Source organism: Ciconia boyciana, chromosome 1 (genome assembly GCF_034638445.1).
Source record: "Ciconia boyciana chromosome 1, ASM3463844v1, whole genome shotgun sequence".
NCBI classification, from domain to species: Eukaryota; Metazoa; Chordata; class Aves; order Ciconiiformes; family Ciconiidae; genus Ciconia; species Ciconia boyciana.
Window position 1 is genome coordinate 77,498,401 of NC_132934.1, and position 24,326 is coordinate 77,522,726.

At 39.7% G+C, this 24,326-nt stretch overlaps 1 protein-coding gene across 4 annotated transcripts in view; it reads right to left on the reverse strand.

The window, feature by feature from the left end:
• Positions 1–24,326, reverse strand: part of SCUBE1 (signal peptide, CUB domain and EGF like domain containing 1) — a 221,058-nt gene that overhangs the window by 77,744 nt on the left and 118,988 nt on the right. For 2 of the 4 annotated variants that reach the window (XM_072875918.1, XM_072875910.1), the window contains exons 7-8: positions 21,628–21,717; positions 1,673–1,789 (exon numbers count right to left, since the gene is read on the reverse strand). In XM_072875918.1, coding sequence (XP_072732019.1) covers positions 1,673–1,789; positions 21,628–21,717 — 207 coding nt within the window. The remainder of the gene's footprint in view (positions 1–1,672; positions 1,790–21,627; positions 21,718–24,326) is intronic. The other 2 variants (XM_072875936.1, XM_072875926.1) reach the window with 1 other exon arrangement.

Genomic DNA, 24,326 nt, shown 5'->3' on the forward strand with positions numbered 1-24,326 from the left:
TTATTTTAAGAAAGTAAGAAAGAATCTACAGCATCATAAAAACACAGATTCTGTTTCTTCTATTTTCTTCTCATTAAAAAGGGGAAAAGAAAAAAACGTGAAAGAGCTTAGAGCTAGGGTATTTAGTTTGAGGATCAGTTGAATATTTCATTTTGTCTGTAGCACTAATTGTAGACTTGATTATTATATAAATATTGTTTCATATTAGTTCTATGGCCAAACTTCTAAATTTAGAATTAATCTTTTTTTTCATGATGCAGTTTCAATAATAAACATTATGATCAAGTCTAGGTGTATGTTACAGTATTAAAATGCCTCCTTTTTAAGCACTTGGTGGAATCACTGTTACTGCTCTGCTATGGCTTAGCTAGTCTGCCTGTAAAAATGAAGATTTATTTTTATGTGGCTTGAACTAAAACGACTAATTTTTGATGTGTGCTCACCCTTAACTATTAACATTGTGTGCAATGGCAGTTTAAATGTTTTATTTTCAAATAAACAGGCAAATGGACTGTTATTTCTATAAATACTAACAGGATCATGCCCAAGCACTGGGATTTTTCAGCCTGGAGCAAGAGGAAACCACACATTTTCTGTTTATTTTTGTGGGTTTTACTATTTTAAGTAACATCAAGCCCTGGACTGAAGATATTCTGACATTTCTGGTTACTTTGAAGGAAAAAAGTCCCAATAGTTTCTTAGCAAGTTAGGTCAACTTATGATAAGTCACTGAGTGATAAAAAAAGTATTCTCTGTGACAACAATATATGCAATGTCCTCCTGGATGTCCATCACCAAGTCTCTTGCAGTGGAGCTCAAAAGAAATACATAGGAAGTTGGGAAAATGGTTGATGGAGGGCCTGGTCCTAACAACATGTATCCAAATCTACTCACGTGCATAGTGCCATTAAGTGTGATTCTGCAGGGATATTTGAGAACTGTCCCTGTCTCCTTAACTGAGAACAGATGTTGACAGTGATATCAGATGCTCTTTTCTGTTCTCCCTTCCCCTGACCTCAGTTTTAACACACTCATGAAGGACAAAATGCCAAGGTTCTCGTGCTGCCTTTGGAACAGTAAAATCTGAGCATCAGCTGTGCGGTTTAGACCTGGGCACTAGTAAGGGTTGTTTTGGTTTTCCTTTGTAGCTGGCTACTTATGTTTCGAAGGGGCAGAAATGGACAATTGTCTGGGTTTTTTTGAGCAATACCTCTGCATCTTTTGCTTGGCTTTACTTAGTAATAACCAGTTGATTATCTGCAGGTAACAAAGTACTGGTTGAGAATTTTAACTCGCTTTTTGAATAGACAAATTCAGACACCATTAGATGTGAATAGACTGAAGTTTTACAAGGGTATCAGACTGTCCTTTGAAACTGAAGGCTTTTTTGCAGCTCAGAGTTGTTCCTCTAAATCTCTGGTCAGTTTGAAACAGTTTGACCTCTGTATCTCATTTCTTTGAAGTAATAAAACCCTCTAATAAATAGAAAGAAAAATGATTGAAATAGGTAAATACAGAAAAATTAGGGAAGGAGAAAGCTAATGAACTCAATTGCAATCACTATGCCAGTATTGCCTTAACTTAAAAGTATTGATTAAATAACTGAATATTTACATCTTGTACTGGAACCGCTGAAGGCAAATGATGCATTGCAAAGCAAACAGAAGCTGACCTTTGCACGTTTTCCCATCAGGCTGCAGGGTAAATCCAACTGGGCAACTGCATCGTACCCCTGTCGCGGTATCCTTGCAAGTCCGATCACAGCCTCCGTTATTGACAGCACATGTTTCTGCAGAATGAAAGAGAAAGAGAGAGAGGGAGAAAGGGAGTGTAATGAAATGTTCTGGGGGAGGGGAGAGGCACCGACTCTTTGGGGCAATATTACAACATTATGAAAGCAATCTAAGTTTAGGCAAGCCAACTGAAGCAAGCTCTCAAGGTCATCAGGGCCCATGTACTGGTTTTGACTGGTAAATCATTTCCACAAGTCATGATTTCTTTCTCCCCCACAAACTGGTGCTTTTATTTATTATATTTAGGTAGTGCTTTTGAACTGTCTTAGACAACAGGATGGGTTATTACATATCAAACAAGTTTAAAAAGAAAAAAAAGTGATTGCCTTTAAAAGCAGAACCAAACATTCGGTCTGTTTCGTATCAGTCAATGTCTAGCCGAGGCTTTTTAAGGTTCATTTTTTTAAATGATGTTGTAGGCCTAATGAACTTTAAAAAGCAGTAGAAAGCAAAGCAGAGTGCTAGACTTGGAACTGAGAATTTAAAATCCTTAGTTAAGAAAGAGTTAATGGAAAATGAACTACATATATCACTTTGACAAGAATCTACATGCCCAATCTGTTCTTACTGAACTACAAGCAAAAGGCATCTGGGTTTTGTCCACTTAAAGCTTTTTGCAAATTGAAAGGAGTTTGGAGTGGGTGGGAGGGCATAATTGAGGTCACTGAACCCATTCCAAGCTGTGTCATTGAAATTTCCCAGTGCTTGTAGTATGTAGAAGGGTGGCTGGGCAAACACAGGCAAGAGAAAGCTGCAATACTTCTGAGCTTTTACAACAGTGGCCAATGACTATTAGGTACCACTACATTAAAAAAAAATCTTCAACTTCATTACAGAAAAAGCAAAAACCCCTCCCTCATTGCCATTATTTTCTGTTACTTGTGTGTGCACATGCGCACACCACAGACATACATACGCACACATAGCCACACACACATCCATAAAATAGATAAAAGGCAAGTAAAATGATTAACTTTGCTTTGCTCCAGAGAATAGAGTGGATGTAAGGATGCCAATTTAGCATGTCAGTTTGAACTGTGCATTTATCTGAAAACTATTTACTTCTGAGAGCAAGTCCTTTTAATAGTATCTTCTTCAGTTGCTCTGGCTTTGCTTAAATCAAAATACCCCCCTGCCCCCCAAGACTGCCATTATTCTACTCAGCTCACCTCATTCTGGCTTTCCCTAAAGAGGCTTTGTCATTACCTACTCAGATTTACAGACTCCTATTGCTGAATATTCACAGTCTGTGTCACAATTGTACCCTGTGGACAGGGTCCGACAATAAGCTATAGGATATGCTAATCGGGAATTGCCTTAGAACAGTACATTGATCAAAAATTATTTACACAGAACAGAAAAGGCTTTATCTTTCAACTGACTAGTACTAAAAGATTTTTATTTTAAAGTAGCCTCTGCTAATGCCCTCAAGGTGAACTTAGACCGGCCCTTTGGAGGGACTTCACTGCTTCAAAATAAGAGAAAAAAAGTGTAACTGTTTTGGTTTTTTTCTTGTGCACTGGCACAGACCTCTACATCAGTCGTGGAATAAGCTGCTGGCACTTACGAACAAACTGAAAGCAAGGGATTGGGGCACACACGCATTAACAGCATGGGGCACAACTCTGCCGACCATATACATTCACACATGCTCTACTAGATAGATTTTACATTTTTTATGCCATGTGTGCTATGTAATAACATCATGTAGAGAAAGCAATCAGTATACAAATGGATTTGCATATAACTGCCAGCAAGCACAGCTAACAAATGGATTGACGTGTTTTCTAGAACAGCTTTTTGAAAATGGAGCTAAGTCCACAACTCCTTATTTTCAGGCGGGGTTCTCACCTTAGGTACAACTTGCAGGACCTGAGCCTAACCGTTTAAGTAATATAGTTCTGATTTTCATTTACTCCCCTGAGAAGGACTATTGTATAGACTTAGAGGCTGACACTGCTGCTTGAAGAATTCTTCTGTAAATGACAATGCTGGCATTTCCATTTGTATGTGAATGTGTGCGTGTGTGTCCTCGGAGGCCAACATATCAAATGATTTTATGTTTCAGAGAAGGGAAAAAGTTTCAGGTCATTTAAAACTTTTTTACTTGGGTACAGTTTAATGGTAGCATGAGTTGCCAGGAGTAAAGAGTTAAGGTTAAAAAACAGGAAAAAGTGCTCAAGATGTACGTTTGGCATGGCACTGCAAAAAGCAGTAAATCTTATGTTAGCAGATTAACTTTGGCATATGAAGAGTCCTTTATTGCAGTTCATCAACACGAGATGAACATAAGCAGTAATATTTCTGCTTTCTGGATGACATCCAGTGAAAATGAATAGACACAACAATTTTTTTTTCCCATGGCATGGATGACTGGATCTATAGGGTAAGGGTCATTCAGTGAACAAGAGTTATTTCTATGTATAAATAGAGGGGAATCAAGCCAGCTTTTCTTATTTTCACAGAGATTTAGTAAAACAAACCAAAAAGGATAAATACCCTTCAACTTTCCTGGTGACTCTGACTTTAATACATGACAAACTCTAACAGGATGAAGATCCAAGTGAGCAAGAGGACATCTGACAGTACCTCTAACCGTTTGCATAATCGGAGAGATGTATTGATGAAATTCCTTAAACTCAAGGTCGTGAGAAAACATTGGTAAAAGAAAGCAAATGTGAATAGCAGAATGTGGGAAAGAGGTATTACAAGCTACATCAAATAGAATAGCTGAGGTCTACCTATGTACAACATAAACCAAAGCACATCACCACCTGTGTTTCTGTCAGAAATGACTTCAACTCATTCTTCACCTCACCACTATCAAACTTTAGTATATATTTGAAATGCAAATACAAGTTTTAGGTCTCAAATAAAGAGCAGAAGCAAATTACTTATTTCCAAGCTATCACGTTGGAGAAGCTATACTTATATAGAAGAGAAAGAACGGATGTTCAAAATTTGGATCAGATCTTCACAGTGATATTGATCATTTTCCACTGGTTTTTTGTCTGTGAAAGGCAACCTCAGCATATTTATTACTCTTTTTGTTTGTTTGTTTCAGACTTCTTGGCACATTTCTGATGTTTTTTGTTCTGATGAGGGAGCAGAAAAAGAACTGGAAGACACAAATGAAGCAGTGTCATGTAATTGGCATTTAGATTCTTTCTGAATGATGATAAAGCTCATCATTTGAAACTATTAGACTTTACTGTGAATTTAAAGTGATGTTTGAAGCCCCACTTACATCCTTATTGAATTCCCACCAGAAAACTCAGACAGAAACAGGGATCTAAAGAAAAGGACCTCTATTTACATAAGGCAGTCTGGGACAGCTTACATTTTGTTTTTCCACTGTAAGCTCCTAATTCTGGAACAATCTCTCATGTATCTGCTCCCTGGATCTATAGACAAGAAGTAACCTAAATCGTTACCAACGTGCTATACCTATGCTTTACTCAATTAGGATATTTATTGTTTTAACAATAGTCCATTGCACTATGGGAAATGCAGTGCTTCTGGATATTAAAATATCCTGTTAAAAAGCACAAGCTTGAGCTGTTGGTCCTTCAGCACTGGATCAGGAATGTTGACTAAGTTACCAGGTGAAGTTACATGGGTATTCAGTCCTTTAATATGTCACTTCAGTGTCTGAAAGGGTTTAGCAGTGAAAGATCAGTTCTCCAGGTTCTAGTTCTGAAGTTTTTGAACTAAAGCAGAATTTCTACCAGGTGGCAATAGAGCTTGGTCACTTCTTAAAAAGAAGACTGACACCAGACAGGATTTATTTCGCTTTGAATACTATTAAATGCCTGAAACTCTCAACACGTGTCATGGTTTGTGAACACTTCTGAAAACCTAAATTTCAGCTTCTTTTATGAACCAGGTAACCATAACCATTCAAAATGTAAGCTTCTGTTCAAATCTGGTTTTTGGAAGTGGCCAATTATTTCATAAAGCCACTAAAAAACTGCCTTGAAGACAGGTGTCTCCAAAATCTGCCTCCAATTTTTGTGACTTCATTTGATCTTTATGATCAAAAGAACATGATGTGATTTTAAGGGTATTGCTCAAAATCAGGCAAATCTTGGAATCTTTATTATTCACTTTGGCAGCCTGGGTCAATCTGAGCTAAGATCCAAAACAATGTTTTAGGAACTGAGATATGGTGCAAAGCAGAACAAACTTATATAGGTCTATGGGACTAGAAGGGATAGATATGAAGATCATACAGTAATATATGTCTTAGTGAGGTTGCTCTCTATAATCTTTGATAAGTCATGAGGACAGGGTAAGGTTCCTGATGACTGGACAAGGTAAATATCAAGAAAGGCAAGAGGCGGGATCTGGGGAACTATGGGCCAGCCAGCCTTGCATCAGACCTCCATAAGTTTATGGAGCAAATCCTCCTGGAAGCCATTTGCAAGCACATGAAAGACAAGAAGATGACTGGGAACAGCCAGCATCGACTTACTGAGGGCAACCCATGCCTGATTAACCCGACTGCCTTCTACAATGGCATGACTTACACTGTGGATAAGGGGAGAACTGTGGATGTTTTTCACCTTAAGTTTAGCAAGTGCTTTGACATGGTCTTCCATAGTACCCTTATGGTCCCACTGGATAAGTGGATAATACAGGGCGTGGAAAATTGGCCGGACTCAAAGGGTTGAATCAGTGGTACAAAGTCCAGCTGGCAGTGGCTAGAGCTATCCCTCAGCTTCAGCTAGTGATATTAGGGCCAATACTGCCTAGTGTCTCTACTAACAACCTGGACTATGGGATGGATGGCACTTTCTGCAAATTTGTGGATGATACCAAACTGGGGGAGTGGTCAATACACCACAGAGCTGGGCTGCTATTCAGACGGGCCTTAACAGGCTGGAAAAAATGGCCTGAGGGGAACATTATGAGCTTCAATGAAGGCAAACCCAAGTCCTGCGTATGGGATGGAATAATGCCATACAACAAAACAGGCTTAGAACTGACTGGCTAGAAAGCAGTTTTGGAGAAAAACCTGGGGTCCCTGATGGACAAGTTGAATGGAAGTCAGCAGTGTTTCCTTAAGGCAAAGAAGGCCAACAATATCCTGGCTTGTATTAGTAAGAGTACAAGCAGAGGATCAAGAGAAGTGACCCTACACCTCTATTTGGTGCTTGGAGTAACAACATCTGGAATGCCGTGTCCAGTTCTGGGCACTCCAGTGCAAGAAAGACATGGACATACTAGAGCAAATTCAGTGGAGGTCTACCAAGATCATGTTTAGGGGGCTGGAGCATATGACGAAGCTGAGAAGCTGGGAGCTGTTCAGCCTTAACAAGAGAATGCTCAGAGGAGATCTTATTTCTGTCTACAGCTAACTAATGGGACAGTACAAAGAAGATGGAACAAGACTTTTCTTGGAGGTGCACAGTGGAAGCACAAGAGGCAACAAACAGAAGTTAGAATATGGGAAATTCCAGGTTGATACAAGGTAAAAATTTTTCACCATGAGCGCGGTCAAAAACAGGAACCAGGTTCCCAGGGAAGCTGTGAAATCTACATCCTTGGAGATACTCAAAACTCAACTGGACATGGCCCTGAGCAACCTGGTATAGTTGCCCTTTCTTTGAGCAAGAAGCTGGATTAGATGACCTCCAGAGGTCCCTTCCAACTTACATGAGTCTATGATTCAATGAAACTGATTCACATATCCTACAGAGACTAAAGAATCTGAGTTTCACTTTTACTTTATTTCTGATAAAGAATACTGGAGAGGAGGAGGGAGAAGGGAAGTACCATGAACACAGCAAGCAGCATGTCAAATTCAAGGGCACAGTTCATGTCTACTCAGTATCCTATTCAAGCTCAAGATCTCTTTGGAACCTGATACATTCGTATTGCCAATACATATCTGATACATCTAGTATCGCCAATGATACTAAACGAGGAGGAGCTGTGGACTCCCTCGAGGGTAGAGAGGCCTTACAGAGAGATCTTGACAGACTAGAGAGCTGGGCAATCACCAACCAATGAAATTTAACAAGAGCAAGTCCTGGATTCTGTACCTCGGATGGGGTAATCCTGGTTATACATACAAACTGGGGGACAAGAGGCTGGAGAGCAGCCCCACAGAAAGAGATCTGGGGGTTTGGGTTGATGGCAAGTTGAGTATGAGACAACAGTGTGCCCTGGCAGCCAAAAGGGCCAACCATGTCCTGGGGTGCATCAAACACAGCATGGCTAGCCGGTTGAGGGAGATGATTGTCCCGCTCTACACTGCACACAGTACTGGGGGTGTGGCCCCACCTCGAGTACTGTGTGCAGTTTTGGGTGCCTCAATACAAGAAAGACATCAAACTATTAGAGTGTGTCCAGAGGAGGGCGACCAAGATGGTGAAATGCCTTGAAGGCAAGATTTATGAGAAGCGGCTGAGGTCACTTGGCTTGTTCAGCTTGGAGAAGAGAAGGCTGAAGGGTGACCTCATCGCAGTCTACAACTTCCTCAAGGCGGGCAGTGGAGGGGGGTTGCTGATCTCTTCTCTCTGGTGACCAGCGAAGGGACATGAGGAAATGGAATGAGCTGCATCAGGGGAAGTTCAGATTGGACATTAGAAAAAGGTTCTTCACTGAGAGGGTGGTCGGTCACTGGAACAGGCTCCCCAGGGAAGTGGTCACAGCACCAAGCCTGTCAGAATTCAAGGAGCATCTGGATCATGCTCTTGGTCATATGGTTTAGTTTTAGGTAGTCCTGCGAGGAGCAGGGAGTTGGGTCCCTTCCAACTTGAGATATTCTATGATTCTACGATATTTCCAATAGGAAATGCTCATGTTCAGAAAGTTGGAGCATGGAAGTAGAGACCTAAATTTCTTCCCTAGCTTCCCATAAGCTGCTATGTCACCCTTGGCAAATTACTTGCACTGAAACTCACGAGAAATTTTGTGATATACTGGTCTCCTCATGTAAAATAGATGCAGTATTTCCTATACTCATAAGATCTTCTGAAATTCATTAGCACACATCCTCTATAAATATAAAATACCATTGTTTTTATTGCTACCAATAGTACAGAAATTACTACGAATAGTACCAAAATTAAAAGCAAGACTTGATACTCCCCACTCTTAATTTACTTTTTGCCCTGATAATATTTCTTCCTCCGTAAATGTAACTTTTTACAGGGATAAGAGAATTTCATCTTTTCTATCTACCCTTAAATTCCTTTAGATTAGCATAATATGCAACAGGATTAATATGAAAAAGCATTATATAATAGACAGGTTGGTGTCTCTGTTTTGTCTTAACCAAGGTCAGTCATTTTGGATTGGCTCTAATTATGTTCTACTTAAAAAATCCCATTGATATACTATTCTGTGGGATAAACATTTGCTTAAGGTAACATAAATATTCAAATTATTCTTGTAAAAGATAAAAAGATTTTAAAAACGTAAAGATGCTGTACACAGGTATAAGGAATGAAATGGACAAGTAACAAAGTGACCAATCGTATTTTTTCAGAAGACCTAAACCAAAATAAGGTTCTTTGGGTGGTAGGCAAGAACGTAATCTCAGGTAAGCACCCTTTTTGCACTGTAAAGGTGTAATCCTGCCCGTCACACAAGAAGGCTGAGCCAGGTGGCAGTCACAAAGAGCCCTCAGGAAAAGATGTTGAATATAACTTGGGCTTTTACTATTGCTGTCTAAAAGCAGAAATGCCATTTTGCAGTCACTGTGCCATTGTGCAGGCCACTGAGATACTAGTCAATGTAGTGTATTTCTACTGTGTTGGCCCGTGCTGCTGTATCCTGAGCAACATACAAGACAGAGGAGTGCTATGTGGATCTCTGCATGAAGGAGGATGATCTTAATTTCATGTTATGCCCAGAATGTATAAGAAGTATAGAAATATTGCACTAGTGATCAATGTCACTTCCCTTTGTCTGATCAATATGCAGCTCTATCATGAAGAGCCTTTCAGCCACAAGGCATGAAAGCAAAACCAAGCCCTCTAGCATCAAGGTGTTTCCTTTGGAGATATGGAGAAGTGATTCTCTGATCTTTCCTGTTACTCAGCATGGCAGTCTGCAGTCAACCGCATCCAGAAGCCCTATTTGTTTTCCAACTCTGGATCATGACTGGAAAGAGCGGAGAACAACTGTAAAATGAAAGAGCTGTTTTCAACAATGTGTGTATAAACATGCAAAGAAGCCTTAACAGAAGACCAAAAGTGGTCAGCTGTAGCGAAAACAAAAGAAATCATATATAGTCTCAAGTGAAAATGGAGAGGGAAGCAACTTAAGTCATCACCTACATTCAAGGAAGTCTTGCAGCAGCTGCTGTCTTGATCATCTATCTCTTAGGAAAAGCATGAGAGGAACAGTCAACGGCAACTTCTTATACATAAAAAGTTTTTGGAAGACATGAAATGAAAAAATTCTGTATAGCTAATGATTGCCATCTCCTCTGAATCAGAGAGGAAGGTTAGACCGACCTCCTGTCTTAAGGCCCTGTGCAGAGGAAAAGGATGTTTTGCGGCAACAGGTAGGCAATAAATGATTAGGTTTGGTCATATCTGTAGGTTTATGCCATCAAACTCCAGAGACAGTGAAATCCATACACTGAAAAATGTGCAGTGTGTGCCCTCTTTTCTTACTAATTAACACAAATTAGTAATTAGTAACTGGTTTGAAGGTAATTGCTGTTGGAAACACGGAGAGGCAGGTTTGTGCTGATTCTCAAATTTAAAAGGCTATTGAGGTGTTTAATGCTGTCCAAAGACACAAATCTGGGCAATGTCTGAGTTTAAGACAAAAGGGAGAAGAAGAGATAGCAGTCCTCCAAAACAAAGAAAGTTTTCTAAGTTTGCCAAATTTCTGTAAACCATTTAGGATGACATGGTAAGAGGTAAGTACAGCTAAAACAAAGACATGAAAGGGGAAAAATGCTTGTTTTCTCTGCCTAGTTCCTATGACTGGCCAAATGGTAACACTGACAAGTTAAAGCAAACTAGCAATTCAACTGCCTTTTATTTGGAATTCATTTGCAGTAGCCTAAAGCTCACTGGGGTTAGCAGAAATAGGGTGGTTGGGCTTTGCTCCCAAAATCTGTACCACATTAGAGAAGCTTATTTTGACCCAACTTTTATGCCAGCCAAAGAGCAATTCATGATGGAGCAATCTGGAGCTGTGAATTTAGAGTAGCTATCAGGTCCTATCAAGTAGGTCATAGCCCAAGCAAAGTTATGAGTAATAATACTCAGAGTGCAATCGTATCTACTTCTACACTTGGTCTGAATTTTGCACAAGATCTGAACACAGTATCTTATGCTCAGAATAACTGTCTTAAATTCAGGGCTCAGACACATGAACAAGTCAGTCTTGATGTAACTGAAAGCTAAAGGTGGCAAGCAGAATGGCAGCTTTAGAGCACCCACTGTTTTAGCCAGTGCAACAAATACCTTAGACCATTTTTTCCTAATGAGGTGCCTGTGAAGTAATATTGCCTTGCAACTGGAGTGACAAAAAGGGTTAAACTACTAGCAATCTCTGTTCCTCAGCAGATGTGCTGTAACTAAAGCTGTTGTAAACTGCTACTGAGTCTGAACCAAGAGATAACCTGTTTACCTATCCTAAACACATAAAAATGAGTTGATTTGTCTGTATTTAATTCACAGTGAAACACAAACTGACTCTCCAGGCTGTGTGTACAAGACAGGAAAACTTATATACTTGAACAAGTGAGGAAAGATTAAGGATATCTGTGAAAGCCAAATATCTGGCAATCTGTAAGTATGAATACTGAAGAACTGAAAAATGCCCTGTTAATGTTCATCACCTTGATAGCTATCACAAGAATTGCCATTCTCGCCTCATTTGCTTTATGTCCTGCACTGACTCCCAACAGATTTTACAGTACATCTCAGCAGAAATGAAATTGCAGAAGCAGGCCTAGATAGTGCACACAGGATATCAGTCCTATCTTAAATTTAAACTGGATTTATTTTTTTAAGTAGGATTTCAAAGGAAACTGCCAGGAATTGGGTGATTCTTTTAAGAGGGAAAAAAGTACATACTAATGATCGGTTTTATTTTGAGAAGGCCTAATCTTAAACCATTAATTGCCATCATCTGTAATGATTCTTTGCATCACTGTAGCATTTTGGAGCCCTCATAAGGACCAACACCAGAACTCCGTTGTGCCAGCTACTATTAAGTTACACTTACGAAACAGTGATGATGCTAAGGTATTAGAACAGTTCTATGGGAGGGCCAGATCCTGCTCAGCTGAGTGGTAGTGGCTCCCTCACCTTAAAGAACATTGAACTCATTCAGTTTACTATACAAAGTATCTGGAATCAAATTAGCCCATAACTGTATCTCATCTCCTCTCACATCCGAAAATGCTCTTTGCTCACTCTGGCTCAAAGGTAGCCTGTGCTGACATCTCATCTGTTTCCTTCATGTTGGTATCACAGCACAATCTCCACCAAACACAGCTCTTTCTGAATTCCAGGTATACTGGGTTTTTGCATAGTACACTCCTCCTCTTAACATTTATGTTATATCGGAGATTCTTATAGAAATAATTTTAACCACTAGTGGCATCACTGCTGTATGCAGGTGAACTGCATGACCATGCCTAACAACAAAGACTATTTAATTGGATAAAAAACCACTCAAAATGCAACTCAAATTCTGACCAAAACCACACAAATTCTGAAAGCCTGAAACTTGGAAGAGATTAAAACTTAACTCAGGAAGGGCAATTTAAAAAAAAATATTCTGTTGATTATACAAATGAGCTTGACTTTAAGTAAGAGGGAATATGCAGTATGAGTAAGAAAGCAATGAGACAGAGAAGACGCTAAGACTGCTGCTGCCATCCATAAAAAAGAATTTTACTGCAAGCGGCAGTACATCTGGTATATGACATGAGATCAGGGTACAAGGAGGGACCCAAAGGACAACAAGCACAAGGAGAAACTAAACACACAACCAAAATATTTGAATTTTCAGTTAAGTGAGAACTATGTTATTCTCATGCAAATTATGCTCTGTGATGCTGAAAGGATAGAGAAAGAGCATTCAGAAGAGTATAATGAAAGAAACAAATAGCTGTGAACAGATGAAGGAGAAACTGAAAGAGCTTCATATTCAGGGAATGAAAAAGGTGAGACAGAAAGGGTAACTTGCAGGATGTGGAATTCTTCACTCCGTTATGCTTGTCTCTTCATTTCCTTCCAATTTCATGATTGGTAGAATTTTATTTGCATGAAAATAGGATGAGAATTCTGCACTGCCACATACGGAATGTGTGAAGAAACGACTAGGTGAATCTTGCACTGAATCATGAATCCCGCAGCTCTCATTTCAGAAAAGTTCGATTCCTCTTCAGGGAACACTACATATTTAGGGACCGTCACTTGATAGATTGGATCAAGTGTTTTATAAGCACTGGATGAGTCCAGTCCGGTCCCTTAAAAATAGCACTATTAGTTGTGCTTGTGGTATGTTTTCTAAATAGAGAAGCTGCATTTAAGAAAACCTGAAATACTCTGAACATTGAGGAGTATTATCTCCTGACCTTGGACAAATCCTTTCATTTAAAATGGAAAAGCAAAACAATGGAAGGTATTGGTAGGAATTCTGGATAAGGTCAGAGTCTTTATCATCAGCAAAGAAATGAAGAAAGGCAATTTCTACAGGAAATAGCACACCATTCACAAACTCAATGAATAAAAGTGACGATAACTCAAGATGAAAGGATCTGCCCTTGGGAGAGAGAATGCATGAATGACCTCAGGGATTCCTTCCTCCTGTTTTCTATGATTTCATATAGGAAAGTAGAACTGACAGAAAGAGTTAAAGTGAGGTCTTGGTTTCACAGTTAGTAACTGAGTTAGGGATCCTCCTGGCAATACGCCTGTTAATAATATGTTTTAAATGCTTTATTGATTAAAGCACGAAAAGATTGTGATGCATACAGAGCACCACACTTGGCTTTCTGACAGTGAGCATTTCTAAGTCGGATAAAAGCCATTCAGAGAAATAAAGACGTATTTTAAATAATTTGAAGGAGTCCTAGGAGGCAGTACAACAAAGCTAGGAACTGAAGCACATACTGAAAAGGTGCTCTTGGCTTAAAGTGACCCTTGGTAGGCTGTAACTACAACAGAAGTTAATTGCTTTGGAACAACACTTGAAAACAAACACTAGCTTGTCCACCTCCCTGCTCTTCGAGACCGAAAACCGGGAGTAGGATCACCTGGAAACTCTCATTCCATTTTGAAAGAGAACCAAAAATGAAGCCTGCAGAATCCACTTTTTAATTCACATTGGAATAAAACAACCTAAGACTTTTGGAAATTTTCTAATGGAAAACCAGAGCTCATAACACTCCTTATTCCAATGGCTTGGTAGTTAGGGCATTACATGCCATGTTAGAAACCCAGGTCCCATTTTCTATTCTTTTATGTTTATTGAAACTGAAGAATCCCAAGCCCTCATCAGGCTATCGGTTATCAATACTGGCCCCACGGGTAGAGTACCTTCATGAGGCAATAATGAGTTAGTCTGACTTTACAGCCCAACATTTTCCTTGAACATGGGTGGCAAATCACCATGAAAAGGTCTTCAGTATAAATTCCTCACATTTCAAATGAATGTTCTAATGAGACTACTGTGTACATTCTGTCTCCCTGTTTCTGAAGATCATTCCAAGCAAAAGCACTGTGAAAACCACAAAACTTACTTTCAAGAAAAAAGAAAGGCTTTTGCCAGAAAACTCTCATCAGATTAAAGGATTTTTTAGGTAAAGAATGCATGGCTTCAGTAAGTTCTAGAGTTGTACAGCTCCTTCCTGAGCTGCAAAGGAGCACCCCCTTGCTGTTCTACCAAGCTTATGATCTTCAGTAGAAAAGACTAATCCTCAGATTTTCAATGTGTCATAGGGAGAGGTGGAAGTAAAAAGAAGACTGCATACTAGAGAAATTAGAAGGTTTTTATCTGTTATTCTTATGCACGTTCATACAGGGCATAGATCCTTGGAAGTTAAGACCTGGATTTTTTTAGCCTTAAGACCACACAGTCCCATACCATCAGTTCTTCTCAGCTCTGGAATCCCAAGAATTTCCAGGTGGACTAGGTGAAAGAAGGGGAGAAGGGTGGCTGACCATATGAATGTGCATATGGACAATGCATCTCAAGTAAGTGACCTTGCTTTCTCCTCCCATGATTATCAATATGAAGTTCACACACTGGGTGTGTGCCCTCTGTAGTCCCTATTTTATGCAAACTACGTGAAGGAGGATCTTGATTCATCAGAAACAGAGAATGTAGAGGACTGCTCTGCTAAGAGCTGCATAATGCCCGGAAGCCTCTGTGAGGGGCAACTGCAGAAGCAAGGATGGTGCTTCAGATGGCCCTTCTGCCTTGAACTCCTGGGGAGTATGTTCAGCTCACATCTGATGGTTCTGACCTGACCAATCAGGCCTGACACAATCTGTTACCTGCAGTGATAATCTAGGGTGGAAATAGCTATAACTAGGTACCTTCCTGCCACTGAGGCTATCAGGTGAGGGGTGCTCCTAAAGGATCTGCTCCCAGACAAATAAAAGCCAAAGCATGCTTGATGTCCAGGGTGAATAGGGTAGCCTAATTCTTAGATAATTGTGGTTTAGGAAAAAATACCATATGGCTGATTATTAAGCTCAGATGACTCAAGATATCTAAAGTTGGGTACTACTTTAGGTTCTAATGGGTAAACCTAACGTAAGAAGGATCAGCTCTGAAGTTGTAAATATCTCTATTTGATGTAACAGATGCTAAAATGTTTGCCTTTGCTGCAAATGCAGTAAGCCATGACCATAAGCTCAAATTGTGGGGTTTTTTGATATGATGTGAGCAGCTCATTAAAATCCATTGTAGGTACTGGATAAAAATCTCCTGAAATCAAAACAGCTTTGGCCAGGACAGGATAAACACAGTTACCTTGGCTGATGTTTCTAGGTACCTTCAGGAGGCACAAGACCGGATGAAAGAGCTGACCAGCACACAGAGAAAGGAGTACTGGCATGTCATGAGAGTGGCCAAAGCAGAACCTGCACTTGTGATCTACTAGTGTGAACTGTCTCTGGCTATCTGCTGCAACATTTGAGATCGTTGGAGTTGAACTGATAGTGGAAGTACACTTTTCAAAGCAAGCTCACCTTAAGGCAAAAAAGAGATGATTCTGTCCCATATAACATGCAGTGGTGTTCTCTGTCATAAGCTAATCCATGTGAGAAATACCCAAATTGCAATTTTCACAGCTCACATCTCTACTGATTGTTGTGGAGAGGAAATGGTCTTAGTGGATTGCACACTTGGCTCTCCAGGCAGGTAGCTGGGTGCTCGATTATAAATGGCTAGAAGGCTACTAAAAATGAAAGAGGAGCCATCTGCAGAACTCAAATGATTCTTGCCACAACAAGGGAAAATACAAAACTAGTGAAAATACTACCTTAATTGCTGGTTATGTGCCATTAATATAGACAGACCAAAGCCCTGCCTGTAAGCCACTCTTAGGAAATCAGGGATGGAATGTAATATAGGTACACATATAACATATCCCAGCCTGGGAAAGCTGGTCCTTGTTGGCGTGATTTTCCAAATGACTTGAAGTGCTTCCTACACTACAGAAACAATCTAGGCAGAGGTAAACTTTAGCAGTAACGAAGTCCAGGGCAGTTCCAGTGCACTTTACAGTTTATACAAGCACTTAAATTGACAGTAAAATAATTTGTAGGGATCTTGGGAGCCAGCTTCAAGGGAAGGGAAGAGAATTACATCCCTGTATCTGAGGTGGGCTGCAAATAGCTGTACTGGTGACCCAAGAAGTCAATGTCCAATGGCAAAACCTTAAGCTCTCCTGACACACAATAAGTTGAACACATCTTGTGAAGGAGTGAATTTCAGTGTAGAGTTTGGGTTTCTGAAGACACTTGTAGTGATGGTATTACTGCCATTTGCACCATTATCGTGGCCTTAAACACGCAAGGGAAATTACTGCACTTCCTTAACTTCAAGATGGGCTCAATGTTCTGTTGCTCTTTGTTATACTGAAAAGAACTTTGTAAAACTCTCTTCTTGAGACAAGAAGGAACCAACCTTCTATCTTCTAGGGCCAGAGGAAATACATTTTATTGCCAAAGTGAGTTCTTACAACAGTGATCTCTGGAAAGAATGGAAAAGGTGGACTGAAGGTGAGGGAGAGAAACATAGCCTTTGCAGTTGTTCTGAAGTCACTCGGGTTCAAGCCCAAATGAACCTGATCCATTTGACTACTAAAGAGTACAGGGAGGGAAATGAAACATGGTGAGAAATGGGTCAGGCCCACCACTTCAAAAAGTGCTGATCAGAAGATAAGATCTAAGAAACAACATGGACAGAACATCATGGTTGTGTCGCTAAAGCACCTTAAGGATTCATGCAGTCTAGTAAGGCCTGTGATGATGACAACGTAGCAAGTGACTGCATTTTTAAAGACAATATAAAAAATGTATCATAAAATTTCTTGGTTCTAAGAGTTGATGTGAAAAGTAGCCAAAGAGCAAAGCATTACCTTTGATTAGGAGATGAGGACTTCTTGAGTCTTAAGACCAGACAGTTCTGCAGTTCTGGTTCCTCAAAGAGGAAGTTTTCAGCTGCCTGTCACATCTTTGTAAGCAGTTGACTTATTTGTAATGAGGCAGCCTAATGGCATAACTGATGCTATAAAATCTATTTTTGTGTCCACAGTATCAAGTTCTATGTAAAAGAAAGCTTCAGGATATCAACAGACAATTGCTCTATAAAAACTCTGTAGCCTTTTCAAGTGAAAGACAGCGCCCAAGAAGAGACTAATGCTAAGCCAGTGAGACTTGATAATTTACAATATATATAATGATAAAGCACTAGACTACTGGATGACTCATCTTTACAGTTGTAGACTGTGGGGCCACTAGACTTATGAATTCTATCCAGGGCTGCAATAGCAAAAAGAGATTTGGAAACTGGATACATGAATAAAAGCAACTTCCATTGCTGAAGATGTGACACTGGACAAAATATTTTGAGGATATGTGTATTAGTAGGATTGAGTGGAAATTTGGTACTTCTAAAGTTGTATGCCCACACTAGAATGGCTTTCATCCAGGTAGGCAGGGCATGATATACTGTGTTTCAAACTGATGCTGGATTTAGACTGAACAATATGAAATGCATTAGCACACTCCTCTAATCAGGTATGGCAGTCTCATGCTATGATGCTATGACAGGAAAAACAGTCCTGGCAAATAGGTTCTCGAGGAAAAGAAGGCAAAGGAAAGTGGGGAGGTCTCTGTGATTGCTCCTAAGAAATACACTGAAAATATTTTCAGAAAAAATTGTGTTGTATCATACAAAACAGAGATTTGAGCACAATTTTAAGAGCTGAAGGCAGTGCTCAACTGACTGCAAGGTAAACTATACCAGATGTTTAAGAAGACCTGATGACATTGGTTGTGCCCTACTGATTTATAGTAAGTGCAAGGTGTTCTGCAACAAGGTGGATGTAAACATATCTTACAGACAATGGTAAGGCTCTTGTTTTCAGTGCTTGGATGCATGCACTTCTGCAGGATGAATGTGCACTTTCCTTCCTAATCTACAGAATGTACATGGCTCAACATCCAGTTTATAGCACCCACCACGGAACTCTGGCAGACGGCAGAACCTCACCAGAAGCCCACCTGGAGTACAATTAAGGCTGCACTCCTTTCCACTCTACAATGGCAATGGCCCAGGGGGAAGTGAAGAAAATGTAAATGAGCTGTATGAACAGCAATATGGTGCAACATTCACTGATCAGAGAAAAGTCATTCAGTGCCATTTCTTTAATGAGAGCGCTCTTTACTCTGAATCCAAGTGTTTTTCTCTGAACAGGAGAGACAAAGGACAGCTGGAAGCCCTCGGGGTCTTTCCAAACATTATGAAAAAAGTTGGATGAAAATTCCTAGGAATCATTGGATGGCTCTAAAGGAAAGTTTCTTGTAGATCATCAGAGAAGACCAGTTTCTTGTCTGCCCCACAAGATCTAGATAAAAATGCATCTAACAGGAAGGAAGGAAGTGTATTTATCTACTTTTCTCTATTTAAGATTTAGCCACAAGTCACAGGACCACACCATGACTAAGGGACAGGCCCCTGTAAGAGTCAGTCTGAGCTACAGAGGTGGCCAGTCTTGCTGTAGCAAAATGAGTGGCATAGGCAGTCAGGTCTGACAGCAGTCCTGTTCTCCTGAAGTAATCCCATGCAAGCTTATTCTTAGCCTTGGCTGATATTAAGGCTTATAAATATCATAGTCATTTTAACAGCATGCAGCAAATGAGAGGGGACCAGAAATTATAATCTCAGGGCTTGCAACTGAAAGCATCTTTCATCAGACTACTAAAATTACATAAAGTCATCTACTTTTCCTACTCTCCCAAGACTGCCTGCAGGAGGGTCAAAAATCACAGTCTGTTTACAAAGGCTGGTAACAAAGTTTCTGGAGAAGCCTTCCAGTACTTTCTAAAACAGCTGTTTAGAAAACATCTGAAGACACACAGAATTTCATGGACATGCCACTACACTTTTGAAATGTAGTAAGACTCCATTAAAAATGGAGAAATGGAGAAAACTGTGGATTTTCTGAGCATCAGAAAACAGTAGAAATAAACAAGTAGAAAAGTCCCTAAGTAATAAGCCACCCACTCAGATTTCACTAACTAATTAAATTTCTTTTCAGCTCTAGTTAATACTTTTCTAAGGAATCAGTTGTGCAAACACAGCATGTCCATAAACTCTCAACTCTTGGTTGATACCTGTTAATACAGGAGGTACTGAAGAGTTAAACAATGTATTTTGCAAACTGGATTTTTAACTATCTCCCTAAACCTATTTCTAGAGTCTATGTTCAGCTTGGAACTTGCAGACCTGGTGTAACTAAGAAGCTTGTTGCTAATCATAACTTTTAAATTCTATTTGCCTGGGCTCTTGTAAGCAGTGTGAGCTTATTTTCAGGTTGGACAATTACTTTTATCAGAGCGTGAGGCAGCAACGCAGTGCACTATGTTGCTCAGTCTCTCTAAACCATATTGTACATACTGTTAGTGGCTGGGCAAACTAACCATTTAGACCTAGAGGACTGGATCTGCCAGTGGTCTAGAGGCCCCTTGCACATTTTTTTCCTGACTTCCTGTGAGACTATAGGTCTTATTGAAATTACAGCTAAAAGTGTTAATAGCACCTTTAGAAAGCAAGATGAGCCGCCTCATAGCTTTTGTTAGCTTAAATTAATTTAAACAGTGCATATTAAACAATAAATTGATATGGGTCACTTGCTAGGTCTGCAAACTAATTGCAAATTAACAATCATAGATAATCTGAAAATAAAGGAACATATGCCCAGGTTTTCACACGAGGGAAAATATTTTACCTCAATATTATAATCTAATACCATGTCAGAGTTGTAACACCGTGCCATTTCCTACACAGTGGTTGTACGCTGGCCTATGGTTAAGCGGATGGTTTGTCATGGGTGACGAGGTGCAAGTGATATGGAAACTTGATAAATATTGTCACCTACTGAAACTATTATCCCAGCAATCAACTAAATATTTAAAGTGAGGCTTCTAGGCTCCTAGAGGCGGTCCTTCCAGATAGGTGTGGATGCTTACAGCCAAAGCTGAGCTTGCCAAGGGCTGTAAGGACAGAGTCTGCAACGGACTCAATGGTCTTAAGAAATGAAAAAGCGACCAGGAGGGAAGAGAGCAGAGTCCTGCCAGAATCTCTTCTGTGGGTGAAGAATCCCTGTCTTGTAAACGGTTCATTGGTTACATCATACCAATGCTCACTATGTTTAAAACCTAGTGGAAATAATTATATGTGGTGAGTAGGGCATCAGAATGGAAAATACAGAGTAATAAACCACCTGAAAACCTCCAAACTGTGGGCATCATTCAGCAGTCTGTGCTGCCCTGTGCTCTTTGTCACATGAAAAGAGTCTGGCAGAGGTCCAGCCACTCTACCCTTTCTATTTCCAAAAGGTCATTCTCACTAATGGCCACAAATGTAACATGAAGAAGACAAGCACAAGGGTGCGCAATGGGTTAACTGAGAGCAGAAGCTAAAGAATTATCTTCATTGTTCAATGCACTTCCTCATCCCTTCCACTCTCAGGCTCCAACAACACAGAGAAACAAGCCATGCTTCAGCCTTGCAAGAAGAACGTACGAAAGCTCGCTAGTCACTAGGGAAAGATCTTTCAGTGGTTACTAACATAGCTGCACAAAAGAAATAAATGAATTTCCAGTCATAATATTTACATTTCAATCAAAAGTACTGCAAATTTTAAGTAGGCAAATACAGTTGTTCATTTAACACCACATATGTAATAGAACATTGTTTTATATCATCATCATCATTATCCACTTTTAAGTCAATAGGCAGGTCTGCAACATGAGATTTTTCAGGAATCCTACAGCAACACATACACACAAACACACACAAATCACATGTAAGAAGTAGCTTGCATAAGGTAAGTAAGGTTAATGGCAAAAGCTTCTTTCTATGCAGAAGAAATTGAACATTAAAGCTGCAGCATTAGGAAAAAAAGTTTAAAAACAAGAAATGAAGTTGTACAACAGATGAGAACTTAACAAAATTGGTGACCTTTCCACACAGACGAAGTCAGGTTAAAAAAAAACAAACCAAACCAAAACCAAAGGGACCAAATGAGACCAAAAGAGAACCTCCCCCCCACACACATACAGACAAAAGTGAGAGCACAACAAAGGAAGTGGAAGAAAAGTGTTACCCATAAGTAGCCGCCGTTTCACCCGCTTGTCCACATCAGCTACTGACGTGGCATTGTACTCAGAACTCTCAATTGCAGCCTCATCCTTCTCTAAAACACAAGTAAGGGACAAACATGGAGCAGTTGGTTAATCACAAGCCCAATTTTCCACTGCCTAAGACAGTTTCTTGGCATGGCACAGCCAAAGCCAAGAAGCAAGGCATGAAAGCACTAAATCCCCGTTAGAGAGTTAATTCCCTTTGAGACCCCAGGAAAAAATTAAAGGGTGTTTAGAGAAAGGAGGAAGAAAGAGGGGGAGGAGGAAGAATGGTCAACTATGAAGTAATTAACCACGTACAGGAAGCTGGATTCCAACTGGAGAACAAGACAGCTAACATGAGTGCCCCAGAGAGGTGTTAATGATGAAAATTAAAATTCAGGGATGCTAGTTAAACAAACTACCAAAGACAAACTGTAAAGTGATTCAGGCTAATGGTGGCACCAGGATCTGAAGGTGGCAGGCAGAAGACCAAGACAGACAGAGAGAGCTAGAAGAGTCCGGTGATGGATGGGCACGGATGCACCCATAGTCTTGTACACATTGACACATGGTGAGGAGAAACCAAACAACAGCATGCAACTTCAACAAAAACAACAACAAAATAAACAAACAACAAACCAAACAAACACAAAAAAATATCAATTTGGGCAGTGCTGGTTGCCTGCTTGTCTATGAAACACTACTAGCTAAACATTCAACGCTAGGAAAGATGTTGCAAGAACAGGGTTTAGTAATTTTATAAGCATGCAGTATGCAAGATGATGTCAGCAAAGGTCATTTTACAAGGTAGTCTCTGATATCCTACATGTAAGAGTTTCATACAGCATAATGAGGACTTTAGTTTGGTTATGCTTCATTAGAAATACACAGAAACAGTCACAAGTCTGGGAAGAGATGATCAGTAAGTGAAATAAAAATAAAGATTTCTGATACAGGAGAGCAATGGAGAAGCAACAGCTGTGTAAATAAAATGATTTATACAGAGAGGGAAATGCTTATTAGGAAAACAAAAAACAAAATGCAAGTGGGGACTTTCACATGCAGCAAACATAAAAAAATAAAGTAGAAGGATAAGTCAAGCAAACGAAGACAAAATATGTTAGACAAAGGGTCAACAAGTATTTATCTGGCATTGCAGAAGTTTGCATTCTTGCAGTGATGCCTGGAATATATACACCACTGAAGACAGCAAACACTGGAATCACTGAAGTGAGGAGGAGGAGGAGGCTGGCAGGTTTTGTTTGTGGCAACACTACATGGTTGAGTGGTAACAAGAAGTTGTTTTGTTTTGTTTTTAACAAGTTCTAGATGGGATCAGGCTGCAATAGAGGCTTTTGTTTGAGTATTTTTATTTTGCTCTGTAAATAATTAATGAACGTCAGTTATCAGACAAGACAGGCAATCAGGAACCATCACCAGAAAGCAGGAATAAAAATGTAAAAAATAAATAAAAAAATTTAAAAGTATTCTAAGAGAAAGAACTACTTAGAGGGAAGAAAATCAGCACAGGCAGTAATATGTGACTTACATCACAAGACCAAGGAATGTAACATGGAGTTGTATGTATTACATTACAAAAATAGAAAAAAAAGTAAAAAACAGGTGCAGTGTACACAGCTTTTAAAATCATTTTTACATGCTGGACAAAATAAAACATCAATCCAAGGATATTAGTGAATGCTAATAAATAGAAGATCAATTATCCATTCAATAAAACCTGCTCTCAAGGCCCTCGCTTTTGCAAATTCTCTGCATCTGGAACTGCCACAGGCTTCAGGGAGGGTTATTTAAACAGAGGGACTGTACGACGGAGCCCTCTGTGTTAGTCAGAAGTACTAGCTGAGAGATCCCGTAAGCTGAGACATAGCTTGTGTGTACAGCGAGGCAGAGTCCAGTGCTGAACCTTGTTCAGCTCTGCCTCTGCCAACATAACCCTCACCCTACCACACAATTTGTGCAGTCAAACCCATCAGAAGTGAGTGAGGCTCTGGGCAGCCACTGAGTTTTATGCCATGGATCTGACCAACGGATCACTAAAGATAACTGACAGATTTCCATGGGTTTCAAGTGCTCTGTCTTGCAGTATTGATAAAGGAGAGAAAAGATGATAAATATGCGTCCATGCTTTTTTAACCTCAGGAAATTACCAGGAATATGTAAGAATTTGAAATTAAACAAACAAAAAAAGTCAACATGACCACAATGCTAATTAAAACCATTATGGATTTTAGGTTCTGATCTGTGAATAAGAATTTCCAAATTTTAAATTGCAGTATGCAAAAATATCCTTTTTTTATTTAAAAAAAAGCAGAGTGGAAAGAAATGGTGTTAAGCAAATAATATGTTTTACAATCAAACGTTTGCATAGCATTTCCCAAGATGCTTCATCTCTTGAATGGCTTTTTCCTACTGATAATCTGAGGGAAAGCTTATTCATTACAAGTTCTGTAATTTTTAGAATCATAAGACATACAACAGGGAAGAAAGCACATCATGATGATTAATTTTCCCCGATAACAGCTTACGAAAGAGGATCATTTTCCTCACCTTGCTTACGCAAGGAAGTCTTGACTTATGAAAGTGAATGGAAGAGCTGAACTTTCATTCATAATTATGAATGTTCTACACCTTTTAACTTCAAAAATTATTAGAGTTATGA